The sequence below is a fragment of the Pyxicephalus adspersus genome, chromosome 7 (genome assembly GCF_032062135.1).
Source record: "Pyxicephalus adspersus chromosome 7, UCB_Pads_2.0, whole genome shotgun sequence".
NCBI lineage: Eukaryota > Metazoa > Chordata > Amphibia > Anura > Pyxicephalidae > Pyxicephalus > Pyxicephalus adspersus.
Window position 1 is genome coordinate 15673030 of NC_092864.1, and position 14357 is coordinate 15687386.

Genomic DNA, 14357 nt, shown 5'->3' on the forward strand with positions numbered 1-14357 from the left:
TATTATTAATAAACAGTATTTATATAGCGCCAACATATTATGCAGTGCTGTACATTAAATAGGGTTTTCAAATGACAGATACAGTGATACAGGAGGAGAGGACCCTTGTTGTATCCTAGGAAGCTGCAGGTTTACCCTTCATTATTTACTGCTGCTGGGAAAACACAGAAAGCGAGGGGTCCTAACCAAAAAATGTAAAAAAAAAATATTAAAAAGCCCTCACATTTTTCTTTGATTTCAAAGGCATAGCCACCCTTTATATTATGTTTAAAATGATGGTGATAGGTCAGTTTTAACTTTGGACGTCAATGTACAATCCAATACCTATCATTTATTTTATGACTTTCAGAGTTGGAATTACTAGACAATCCTCTATGTTCTATACATGATATACTAATCAGGCCTTTGTGCCTCCATTTTGAAAGTCAAAAATTGTGACCCTGAATCAATCCGTCACATGGCTTTAGAATGAAGACTGCAAGCGTTCAGAAAGATTTCTGCCTTTTTTACAAATAAATACCAACCATATAATCTGTATTTTATTGATTACTTTAGAAACAATATTTGTTATCAGTCAGGTGGAAATCTGGTTTTTAATACACAAACACCATGTCGGTATGAGGAAAACCACCTTGAAAAACGTCATGCAGCCATTGCCACATGCATATAGACAGGAAGTGCCTGCAGAGGATTAAAAATATTGACCTTGTGCAGCGCTACATAATATGATGGGGCTATATAAATACTGGATGATAATAATAATACATAGTGCTTTGTGAACTGAATGACATTATATTTGGGTTTACTATATTGTGTTTGACTGTGGGGATTAATAGTGCAAGACCTTTTTACATTAAAAACACAGGAGCTCAGATATGAGGACCCCATTGCCTACAATTTTCTCCACACTGCTGATACTGTTCTATCCTTTAGAAAAGAACTGCGCATGCGCAGCTTTTTATTTTGCTTCGTGCTTTTTGTCTTCTGTGAGCCGCCGTGCGCTTGTAGTTGTCATAGCAACGCACGCCTCCGCCTGGTTACGGCCTGGTCTTTCTCATCCTTCGTGAAGCGGAATACAGCGGTGGCACCACCATGTCTTACCGGGACCTGCGGAGTAAGAGCCGTCTTCTTATTTCTATTCCCCAGTATTATACCTTAGACATCAGTACGCGTACAGCTGCCATATTCAGTAATATATCTGTATATACACCTTATACCTGACCTGCACGTCACAGAGTATTGTCAATAGCTCTTCCAGATTTCCAGGGACAAATAAAGAGGCCTTGTATGCCAAGGTTCCTAGTCCACACGAGCAGATAGGCTGCCAAATTTGTAGAAATCTGGGAGCCTCCCAAGCTTATGGGGAAATTTCCCTTCACTTCCTGTTTGTAATCCCAACAGGAAGTAAGACTTAACGCCTCCAACATCACCTCCCAGACAGTTGTCACCTCAAAACGGTGTCCCCATTGGAAGAATTTCCTTCATTTCCTGTTCTGGTGACAACCATCTTCCCTGTGATAATCCTCCCTTGGACCAAAAGAAAGGCTGAATTTCCCAAAAAGTGACAAAGACCGCAATAAAAATCAGGAGTTCTAATCATTACTAAAGCTTTGTCTTGTTATTTGTGACATCTGTGTACCATTGGGGAGATTGCCCTTCCTTTCCTGTACTACGGATTCAACAAATGTTAGGTTTATTTTATTGTAGAAGGCACATTGCGAAATTAAAACAAGCAGCCCGTTCCCATTATTTTACTTTTTATTGTATAGTAAACTCCGCTACACTCACCCGTTCCTGCACAGGGTGCCGAAATCTTAGATTGTGAGCTCCTTTGAGGGACAGTTAGTGACATGACTTTGTACAGCGCTGCGTAATATGATGGCGCTATATAAATACTGTGTAATAATAATAATAATATCTTCTTCCCTTAGTCCCGGAGTCCCTTTAGTCCCGGAGTCCCTTTAGTCCCGGCAACCACATGGGAAGCTGCGATGTGCTGAGTTTGCCAACAACCAAATTTGACAGCTCTAGCAGAGATATTGCCTGTCCCTTTCTGTAATAAAACCCTGCCTGATTGTGGATTGTTAAAGTGAATTTTAGTAGCTATGTAAAATATTTCCCTTGCTCAGCATACCAGCTACTTTCACTGTGTAACCCTACCCTACTTTCCAGCCTTATGGGGTCACTGTGTCACCTTAAGGGAGGGACCCTGCAAACCCCTAAATATCTTGCTATAAGTGATTAAATGACATTCCACCAAACACAGGTATCACTGTAACATGGTGGAAGTATTTGTGGGACTACAAGTGTCAGGAAGGGATAAAGAAGGACACAAAACACTCAGGCGCTGCCTAATTTAAAGTTAGTACTTATCTTTATTGCATGGGTGCAATGGTCCAAAACAGCAACAACTCCCAACAGCAAGATCAGACGACTCGGTTCACTGGGAGGGCCCATTGTCATATCATCTATCGGCAGGGAGAAGCTGGCATTTCTTTACATGTATCCAGAAAATAGCGTTAGCATTCATTCTATGATATCTGGAGTTACCAATTATACATCAATGTCAACCAATCAAATCGTTACATGACCATTGCTGGCTCACTTTGACCAAACCTCCTTGTTACATTACAATGTGAAAAAACTTGCCATTTTTAGTATGAGATTATATTCTGCTTATTACCAGTTGCTTTCTTTCTCATTACCCATCGGGCATAACTAATCCATTACTTTCCTCTAATCAGGTCACTCCGACCCCAACATGTATAGAAAGGAGGACACAAGGTGATCACAAGGGCACAGACTACAAATCCACCTGTACATCCACAATACATGTATTCAGTATTCCATGTTTTGTATTGTATAAAATATTGGTTAACTCTAGGTGGCTCTCTAGTGGAATAATACTAATTTAGTGTACAGCGCTGCGTAATATGTTGGCACTATATAAATCCTGTTTTATAATAATAATCAGAAGGCCCCATCATTCCTGCTGCAGATGAACTTTCTTCAGTGATGGGGACTTCCTATTCCTTTATCTTAGTCTGGCACGGTGCCATCTATGGCCTCCTGTTACAACAGCCCAGTAATGCAAGGGGTACAGCTCAGAATTAAATTGCTTCAAAACAATGGATTCTCACCCAGGGTTCCTCCAGAAGTTTCTAGGGGTTCTCCGAAACATGACTGATGATTTGATGATTCTTGCATAGTTCTTAGTAGAGCCAGCTGTATGATTCTAATGATGTTATAGGTTTTTTTAAAAAGGAAATATCCTAACCATATCCTGACTTTATTCCCTTCCACTGACCCCCATTGAATTGGTATTTGTAGGGGTTCCCCGAGGCTTAAAAACTATTTGAAGGGTTCTTCAGAGGTTACGATCATAAATGGAGACCTTCTAATTGACTATATCAAAATTTCAATCCTGCTATTTTTATGGCTCCAGTCTGATTTGTGTTAAAATCTGTTTCATCTGAGCAGCCTCACACTGTGTTCTCTTCATCTACCAGAGCCGTGCTTTGTCTGTTTTCCTTTCAATTAGCGATCAGTGGCACGCCCTTACATCCTTGATGTATTCAATGTTCTGAATGTCTACACCAGTTGTAAGCTCTGATAAAATGTAAAGCATGGGTATGGTAGTCAAGAACAAAAGTTGCTCATTAACAAATTCACTGGTACTGATGACCAATGTTAACGAGTGCTTTACTTTTTTTTTAGATTTTACAGAAATGATGAGGGCGCTGGGATACCCTCGACTTATCTCCATGGAGAATTTCCGTAGCCCCAACTTCCCATTGGTTGCAGAAGTTCTCATCTGGCTGGTTAAAAGGTAAGAATATAATGTCACCCTGTCATGCTAGGTGAATAATTTTGTTGTCTGCATTCCAATGTATTAATTTTTAAAGGTATCAATGATTGCTAAATAGATACTTATGGGCACAATTATAAAAGATTATACCTTCAGTCTAGTGGTATGAGTAATGATGTGAAGAATGGGGGTGTTAGATGCTCTGCCTGGTGATATTAATTCTCCTCCACCTCTGCCTGATATATTTATTCTTGCCTGCCGTCTGCACTGTGTGTCGTGTCATTGAGCTGTGATATACCAGGACTTCAGTGGTAATAGTGGCTCTGGCATATGACAGGGGGTTGAGCTGATCACTAGGAGGGACATGGTTGAATCTTTAACTTGGCTTATGTTGATGTCCTATGTACTCTTTGGCCTTGGACAAAAAGGGGAAAAAACAACCTTCCAAACATTTTAGGTCAAGTTTGGTTCACTGTAAAATAGGGCAGACATTCTTAACAAATGAATCACGATTTGTGCTTTAAATATCATTCTCAAGGTTTAAATAGTTTAAATACCTGGGGGTTTAATTATAACTAGGAGTGGATACCACAATCTGTAATACCCATGCTGCATTTTTGGACCATTTATAAAATGTGGGCTGATGTATAAAAGTTTTGGTGCTCCAAGGAGTTCACTTTACTTCACAAAGTGATTAAATATGACGTCGATCACTTGACTTAGGCAGTTCCAAGCTGTTCTTTCTTTATTTGATTCAGATGCAAAGAGCACAACACCTAAGAGAGACATGTAGGTAAACAAAGCTGGAATTTTTCATTGGCTTGAATGAAAACGGCACTTCCACACAGAGTTCAGATATCCTGTATGTTGCCAATAATTTATACTTACCTTAAATCTGGACAGTGTGGTCATGCTGCTTGTTCACATATGAAGCCTAGAGAAACGTAGAATTCTATGGGGCTGCTGAATGGATCCATTTCCCTTCCCACTGGTAGTCTATAGGACTTCATATCACAGGGAGTGCTGGATGTAAACATCTATTGGGACCATGGCTGCCAGATCACCTATGCGTGTAAGGTAAGGTCCGTTTAGTTTAAATGGGGGGGGGGGGGGGGGGGGTCACACATCAACTGCACTGTATGTAAAAGTGCAATTATCCCTTAATGCAGCCGTGTCTGCACTGAAGGAATGACATCTGCAAAACAATATCTTACCCTGACCCACAAACTTTTCTCTGCTCCATTGTTGATAAAAGACCCTTATGTTGTTACATTTTGCCAGGCTACTCATTCCATGTGTGTGTTCTTTCATCACCAGGTACGAGCCACACACTGTCATCCCAATGGATGTGGATACAGAACAAGACAGAGTATTCTTCATCAAGGCTATAGCCCAGTTTATGGTAAGAACAATCATCATGTTCTTTAAATTTTTATACCTTTTTCTTGGCCATACAATAAATTGGTCAGTAGAGGTTGTCATAACACATTTTTTTACCATTCAACCTGAATGCTTTTGATTATGGCTGTGGATTGATATGGGGGTTATAGGACAGGAACAAGGGGGTATGGCTGTGAGGGGAACATATTATTATCTTTGCAAATAATGAGCTATATCAGGGGTGTCAAACTCAAATACACAGAGGGCCAAAACTAAAAAGTTGCGGGCCAAAGTAAGCTTATAATAGAGAAAGAGGCATAAAAAAAGAATAATTTTATTTAAGAAAAAATCTTATGCCTCTTTCTCTATTTGTAGCCGTCTGAATTAAATTTTAATGGTAACCTTTTTGCAAAGGCTAGCAATAGCAACAATATTCTTCTATGAAAATCCAACCATTCAAGTCGATGCCTTGGAGAAGCAAGGAAAAGTAAAGCTGAGGGGGAGTGCTGGAAATGCCAGACGCGGCCAATGTGGAGCTAAATCTTATGAGTGGCCCGCCATTGAAACTCCCTCTTCATTGAAATAGCGCCACTACTAAAATTCCTGGCATTATTTGCGTCTATAAAACAGTCCAATGCAGGGCCACTCATAGGCAGAAAGCCCGCTGGTCTATAGACGCGAGTGATGCCGGGAATTGTAGTAGTGGCGATATTTCAATGCGGCGAGCCAGCTGCAGCTCACATTTAGGATTCCTTTGGGGGCCAAAAAAAAGGCTATTGGGGGCCAGAGTTTGAGACCCTTGATCTATATAGAGCCGTCATCTTCTGTGGTAAGGTACAATAAACAGTAAATAGAACAAACAGTGAGGGCGATATTAGTTAAACAGTTCATAAATTGTGAAATAATGATATACAATATTTGTACAATGGTGCAGGAAATATAGAATGTGCACAAGTGAACAGATAATGGTAATTCTTTAAATAGATTGAAAATGAAGAAGCAACATTTAAAGCTTACATGAGATTTTAGCGATTGGGTCTATGTTAGATAGATCTACGTTAAGGTCTCTGATTCATCAGAAAGAATCAACTTCTTCCGAAAGTGGCTGTAGAGACTTTTTGCCTATTGGATGCTGCCATTTTAAGGAAAGGAACTATATGTACCTTTCATATGCTCATGAATTTAGATTTCATACACTTATCATTATTTTATCACCGTATTTAGATTATTACATCGCTTGGCAACCGCTTTCACTTTACTGTGACCAGTTCTGCCTAACTCTACAAAGTTGACAGTAAAAGGGGAAGCAACAGACCAATGAGCTCATCTCTCTATTTCAGTATTTCTCAACCAGGGTTCTTCCAGAGGTTACATAGTTGGTCAAATTGAAAAAAGTCCATCAAGTTCAACCACTAAGGAAATAAACTACTAATCTGCATATCCCAGAAAAAAACATAAATGCACAGTTGATCCTGAGGAAGGCAAAGTAACTGATTTAAAGCACAGTTCCATTTGCTCCAACAGGGGAAAAAATTATTTCCTGATCCCATGGGGCAATTGGATTTTCCTGGATCAACAGTCTGTCATCTTTACTTTATAACTTTTTTAATACCCAGTTACTAGAAAAGCATCCAGCCTTTTATTAAAGGTCTGTAGAAGTCTATAGAAGGTTACCACAGGTTCCTTGAGCAATAAATAATTTGTTGTTCTCAGTTCAGTTTCCACTGACACCAATGATCTTTATGGCTATCTGTAAGGGTGACATTCTTCTTACTGGCCAGCAATGTAAGAGGCATTCTTCCTACTGACCACACGTGAGCTGTGGATATAGTCAATATAACAGAGATTCCCTAAAGACCTGAAAGCTATTTCACAGCCCCCCCCCCCCCCCCCTATATGTAAAGAAGGTTGAAAAGGACTACGCTATTATAATCATCACTATGACTCTCCTTTTGTAAGCATGTCCCTTGCTAGCAGATATGCTCTGCATCACAACTGTAATGGTAATTATAAGTGACTGATTCCAAGTTCAGGTACTTGTACCACTTGCATTTAGAACCAATCATTAAACTATGATCTGGGATAAAGGCTTCCCAGTGCACAACAGAAGCCTTTCCTTTTTTTCCCCCACTAAAACATCATATTGACATTGACAGTAAGGGAAAAGGCTGTGAATGAAATGAGTCATCGCTTGTGTATAATTTGCATCTTGAGCTATAGAATCCTGTTAACGTGGCTCTTTTCAACAAAGTAGATAGGCATAGCCTGAAAATACATACAGTTGAAATTAGAACTCAACCTCCTGGCTTTGTGTGAAAATACTAATCATTTCTATAAAATTTCAAATGTACAGTATCCTTCTTAAGTATTTTAAAGCTTCCGTGTTTATAACAAGTATAATAAAACTGTTTTATGCCCAGTTTGCCATTTCACCAAAACAGTTATGCTAAAAGAAGTTTATTGTTTACAGCACTGATCCCTTGATAAGACAGCTGAACTTGAGATTTCAGTTAGACAAACAGAACTTAATTATATATAGTGTAATGTTTTAGGAACCTAGATGATTGCAGGAGTGTATACCTAAACCAAGGGGGATAACAAGTTTAAGTGGACTGATTTAAAAAAAAAAAAAAAAAAAGAGATTTGCAGAAAGTTGGGTGGTCTCTTATTGACTATGAACTCCCCTCCTATTGCTTACCTCCTTTTTGTGAGAAAATAACCTACATAAGCTTACTTAAGGCAAAGTTTGCTTGTTTCTAGAATGATGATTAAAAGGAATAATGTGAAATAGTGCTTGACCTGATTCTCAGTCCCTCCTGGGTGCATCCCATGATGATTTATTTAAATGTGCTGAAAGCAAAGTAATGGTTTAGAGACCCTGGTAATGGGTCCATACGCCATTACACTATAACATGCAGTTATCTGCAGCTCTGTGTGTTCCATAGCACTGGCATCCATTAAGGAGGGTGTATTGTTAAGTGACAAGTCTAGGCACATGAGAAGCAACCAGGTGTTAGAATCAGAGGTGAGAGGGACTGGCTGCTTTTGTAGAAGAAAATGGGTAAGGAGGACGTATTCTATATTCTCCCAGGAATCACAAATGCAAGGATGGAAACCTGAAACCATGGGCCTGATTTATTAAAGCTCTTCAAGACATGGGAGGGCACACTTTCATCAGTGAAGCTGGGTGATCCAGCAAACCTGGAATGGATTTCATCAAAGTAATTTGCTAGCAAATGTTTTGAATCCAGGACCCAGATTCATTCCAGGTTTGCTGATTCACCCATCTTCACTGATGAAAGTGTATCCTCTCCTGCCTTGGAGAGCTTTAATAAATCCGGCCCTTAACTCCCCCATAGAGTGATTCTATAGTCAGACAGGATATGTGTTTTATTACACGGCTACCTGATGAAATGGAAATTTAATGCAGCCAACTCATCTAAGCTATGGTAACCAGCACAATAAGACTCAATACATCATTAAATTCCTTTACAGTAGAGGTCAGACGGAGTTGGGAGAAGAACCAAATAATTGTACTGCAGAGTATGCAGGAAGATAAACTTATCAGCCTGCTGCTTCTCCCTTCGTAGTCCAATCATAGAATGGTTTGGGGAGGAATTCTGTAAATGTCCTGCTAGGTAGAACTCGATAAGTTTCAGGACCTATTAAAGCTTTTGATGGGTATACAGATCTACATAATGTATTTCTTGTGTGTAATCAGCATTACCCTAAACAAGAAGGGGACATTACATTATTGGCTGCCTTACCTAAGTCCCTTTATAAGACTTCCAGTAGTTTCACTTTAAATCTGGATACGCTTAACAACAAATTATTGTAATGCAACACCTCCATTTGTTTGTTAAAAAGTTGTGCTTTAGCATCCGTAAAAAGATGAGGATAATGAAAACTTTAGCAATCCGTGTTCTATACAGTTCTATAAGTCACGTTCTATACAAAATATTTAAGTCCGTCAACAATTTTTACTTGCATTTAGTTCCTTAATTTTTATTTTATATATATATATATATATATATATATGTATCGTAGCCTTAACATTGGTGCAAAGTGACATCTGGTCATTCAGTCCCATTCATCTGTACATGCATGACTAATGATGATGAAGAATACACTGGTCTAGCTCATTTAGATGGTATTTTCTAGATGTCTAACTTCGACTTATGCTGAGAGCAGTGCTAAGGTTGCCATTTTAAAGTTCTTGTTCTTGGTGTTAGTTCCAGCTAAGTGGCTCCGTATTTACCAAAGCCTATATCGGCTTGCTGAGAGACTGCACCTAAAGTCAGTGCTGGCATTTCACTATATTTCTAACCTGTCTTCTCTAAATCTGTGAGAAGGAATTGGAACAGGTAGGTATCAACTCTGTTTAGATCCACTTTATGGGTTCTACTTTTGCAGCCAATACTCCAGCTTTAATTCAGCATATCTCTGCCTGTCCTTCCAGGTGATATATCTATACAACCTTAGAAATAGGGAGACTTTACTAATTTAGGAATGCTGACAGTTGACAGTATATTGGCATGGCATTCATTGCCATTGGTCTCAGTTAAAATACCCCAAAAGGCAAAAATTGCTCAAGCAACATTTGGAGGAATTCTCCATTGAATTCCACAGAATCCTGTTTGGGAAACATTGCTTTAAGTTCTTTGGGTTACAATTAATCGCTGTACAGAAAAACTATTGATGGTGTTGGGGTTGACGAGCACATAGCAATTACAATCTTCGGTAATCTTAATTGCCTGGTCCAGCATGATGGAACTCCCACGTAGGCACATAGGAGTTCATTGAGTTTAGGCACCCATGAGGCAAGCTAGGATTGTGGGGTATCCCAGCATCAAATGCTGAGCTACACAAAATTTGAAAGCTGGGCAACTATCAGACAGGTAAGAACAGTTATTGCAGAAGTGACATCCCCTGTCCTTTGTGAGATATAAACCTTCCTGATCACCAATTTTCAAAGTGTGACTTTAGTTTTACTTTAAATCCCTTACCCTCTTTTTTTTTTTTTTTTTCCTTCCCCACCTTATTAACAGGCTAGTCATGTTTCTAAAAAAAAGCAAACTAATCCTAATCCAAACTGCCCTGGGTAACATCCACATGATGCCAAACATGATTTAAAGGACTGAAATCCATCAAATGCAGGAGACAAGTCAGTGTAGTAATTCTGGGGCGTAAAGGACTTCAGGAGTTGATGCTGTAAAATAAGAATAAAGCTTTTCAATGCAGTCTGTACAAGAGGAAAGGCTGGTGTTCCACTTTAGACATGTGGAAGGTTGTGGCTGAAGGACAGTAGAATAAAGGAGACAAAGCGGAAAAGAAAAATAGGAATATATCTGGTAATGAATAGAAAATTTATTGCAGCTGTTAAATGGTGAGCTTGGGTTTTATAACATCTCTCAAAAACTATTGTGCATTTACAGGGAATTACATTTTTCTGTCATTTATCACCACAGGTCTGGGTGATGTGTCGCCAATCGGCTCCTATCAATTCTGTATTTCAAGGAAACAATCGAGACATTATTTTATAGATTTTCCCTGCAGGCTTTTTACATAACCTCTCGCCCCCGGCCATCAATGTTCTGTCTAGCAATGTATGCAATTAGGAGCCGTGCTCCTTAACGGTTACTGCAGCATGCAAAACTCACCCCGCTCTTTAAAGACTGAGAATTGTATTACACAGCGGAGTCATAAGGAGTCAGCTTGGTGCTCACCTCTGTGGTGTCTAATTATTGTCACAACTGGCAGCAGTCATTTTTTTCCTGTTTGATTTTTGAATGCGAGATCACACTGGTTATCTCCTTTATGTACCTGTATTTAAAGTCTATTTAAAGCCATCAAAACAAGAATCCCTCAGGATATTATTCTTTTCTTTAGGGTTGGTGATACATTTCTGCTAAACTGATTGCAAGAAGTAAAAACACACTTTTAATTAAGTCTGTTGTTAAAATCAATCTTCCAAGTCTCACAGTTTTCAATATTGCTAATTATAATATTGTATTTTCCAGGGAAAAGGCCTCCAAAACGAAAGACAAATAATATATACAGAAGTATGTTGTCAAGAAAGAATGTTAGGATATTTCCCCAGGACATGTGTTGTACTAAAATCTGAATTCTAGCTTTAGTTATTTTGAGAAACTCAGCAGAGTTTTACAGAATATATAAAATACTCTTATCAGTAACTGACCTGATGGGACATTCGGTGTAACATCATAACCTCAGCTGATGTGCTCCTATGTGCTTACAACCCCTAGCCCTGAATTTATAACATTCTTTATTTATTCATTTTTGATACTGGCCCTGAATTTGAAGGATGTGTACATTTCTTAAAAGAGTGATCACGCAAAACACTTTCATTTACATTAATAGGATTCAACTTGAACTATAGAAGTCATCACAGAATAGCACAATCATTAAACAAAACATTATTAAGTAAAGGATAATGAGATAGCTCCGTTTAAGTTTGAAGACCCTTTAATTACCAATACTACTATTATTATTAATAATAATAATAATAATAATAATAACATTAAATATTATTTATATAGCGACAACATATTACGCAGTGCTGTACATCAAATAGGGGTTGCAAGTGACAAACAGATAAAGCCAGTGACACAGGAGGAGAGGAGGACCCTGCCCCGAAGAGCTTTAAAAATTTGGAGGTGGGGGAAGTATCACGCAATAGGAGGAAACTTAGTTCTTAATATTGTGCATCGCCACCTTTAGCATTTAATATGGCATGCAGTCTTTTGTGATGGTTGTGGATGAGGCCCTTCATTTTCCTCAGGAGGTAAAGCTGCCCATTGTTCTTGACAAAAACCTTCAGGTCCCAGAAATTTTTGGGTTATCTTGCAGGAATTGCATGTTGAGCTCTCTTCAAAGTGGTTCAATGATATTGGGTCTGATTTATTAAAGTTCTTCAAGAACCTGAGTGGTCCAGCAACCCTGGAATGGAAATGGTTTACTGGATTGCCCAGTTTGAATAGCAGTAATAAATCGGGACCATTGAGGTTAGGAGACTGTGATGGCCACTCTAGCACATTAACTTTTCTCCACTGAAAGGTCAACTTGGGCTTATGTTTTGGATTCTGGTTATGTTGCAACATGCATCTCCTACGTAGTTTCAGGACTGATGAATGCAAGTTGCCCCTTTACATTTTGTGATAACATGCTGCATTCTTCTTGTCATCAAATTTCCCTGTGCTGCTGTAGCTGACTCCCCCCCTCCGAACATTAGAGGTCCACCTCTATGCTTCACAGTAGAGATGGTTTACTTTTTATCATAGGCCTTGTTGTATCTCCTCTAAACAAAGCGTTTATGGTTGTGACTATAAAATTAAATTCTGGTCTCATCATTCCAGAGGACTTTATTTCAGAGGTTTTGAGGCTTCTCTAGGTGCTGTTTGGTTTATTATAAGTGGGTTTTTTGTGGCGTTCGCACAGTAAGGTCTTTTTTCCTGCATCCTTTACTGTGCAGCCCATTTTGTTCAAGTCTTGAAACAATGCCACTACTTGTTTGCAGAGATGCCTCTATTTATCTTACCTGCTTGTATATTGTTATCTGTGTAACACAATACATTTCCTCCTATTTCACAGTACAGGAGGTGTTGGTAGTGCCCGTTATGGATGGCTAGATTATATCCTGTTCGGAGGGAGAACTGTACATGTCCGGAGAAAAAACATTTTGCTGTTTATAGTATGTAATAAATTGATGTGTACAAGGGTCCTCCTGTGGTGGATTGATGAACAAACGCTGTACATTTCAATGGAGGAGAGCGCACTCCTCCCTCTTTCCCTTTGGAAGGCCATGTGATTGGTCTATGACATTTATTGATTGATTATGACATTTATTTTTCTGAGTATCAGTACTTACATTAGTGTTCAACCCAGTATTTTTCTTAAGCTGGGTTGAAAACATTTTAGGTGGGTGGCAGCCTCTGTACTGTAACTCAACTCTTCAGTAACCACCCATGAACAGCCAGGTGGTTACTGAAAAGCGCCGGGTGGTGCACCCAGCTAAAGGGCTGGGGAGCTCAATGCATTACTACATTTTTATACAGTACTAGAAAACTTAATGTGTTCCAAGCAGGGTTTACATGTGTGCATTGAAGGAACTTGGTGAACGGATTGGTGAAAGAGTGTGTGCAAATTTTTTTTTTTTTCAGGCCACCAAGGCTCACATTAAACTGAACACCAAGAAACTTTACCAGGCAGATGGATACTCTGTAAAGGAGCTTCTGAAGGTCACTACTGTCCTATACAATGCTATGAAAACCAAAGGAATTGACGCGATCCAAGCTGGAGAGGAAGACACGTCCACATTCAAGTTTGACCTGGGAAACAAGGCCAGTAATAATTTCCCGTTTGCATTTTGTTTTTGTTTTTTACCACTCTTTTACCCTTTTCCATTGTCCATCTAGGCCACCACAAGTCTTTAAAAAACATTATTGTCAGCTTCTCACTAAATAGGTCAACTGCTAGATATTTATTCTGGCACCTTTAGTGTTCACAAGGTCTCTACACCCAATAGTATTTAAAACACAGCTAAAACCAAAGTTTAACATGCAAATTCCAAAGACCAGGATAAGGGCATAACTGCGGTGTAGAGAATACCTGTTGTGGACGAAATACATTTTCATGGCTCAAATGTGATTGCACACTGTCCATCTGCTACATCTCATTTTCTCGCATCTTAGGATTCAGCCATTCATAGGGGTTGCAAATAACAGACAGATACAGACTGTGACACAGGAGGAGAGGACCCTGCCCCGAAGAGCTTACAATCATGTGTCTGTATGAGAGCGTAGGAAGAGGTAACAGTTGTAGGACCTTAATCTATTAACCTATAAGCCAAAAGGCACGAGAGGTCCTAACTTAATAAAATATTTTTTGGTGAACAGCTACACAGTGTGTTTTTAAATGTGAAAAGGACATTTCTAAAGGTAATACTCACAATTTACTGCAATCAATGTGATTACTTATGAGAGTTTTTAGTCAGACACCCAGGCTTTGTTATACACTTGCTAGCTATGAGTGATAACTTTGGGTTTACTTTAGATGCTGCTTGCCCTTCTAAAGGGGCAGGTGAGCATTTTGGAGTACTTATGGTGTAACACCTAATGTTTTGATCAACGTGAATCTGATGAGGTAGAGC

At 39.1% G+C, this 14357-nt stretch overlaps 1 protein-coding gene across 2 annotated transcripts in view; it reads left to right on the plus strand.

The window, feature by feature from the left end:
- The first annotated feature begins 1020 nt into the window (after positions 1 to 1020).
- CLUAP1 (clusterin associated protein 1) overlaps positions 1021 to 14357 on the plus strand; it is a 49789-nt gene continuing 36452 nt past the window's right edge. For both annotated transcript variants that reach the window (XM_072417603.1, XM_072417604.1), the window contains exons 1-4: positions 1021 to 1114; positions 3718 to 3829; positions 5126 to 5210; positions 13369 to 13548. In XM_072417603.1, the coding sequence (XP_072273704.1) occupies positions 1093 to 1114; positions 3718 to 3829; positions 5126 to 5210; positions 13369 to 13548 (399 nt within the window). In that variant the 5' untranslated portion in view covers positions 1021 to 1092. The remainder of the gene's footprint in view (positions 1115 to 3717; positions 3830 to 5125; positions 5211 to 13368; positions 13549 to 14357) is intronic.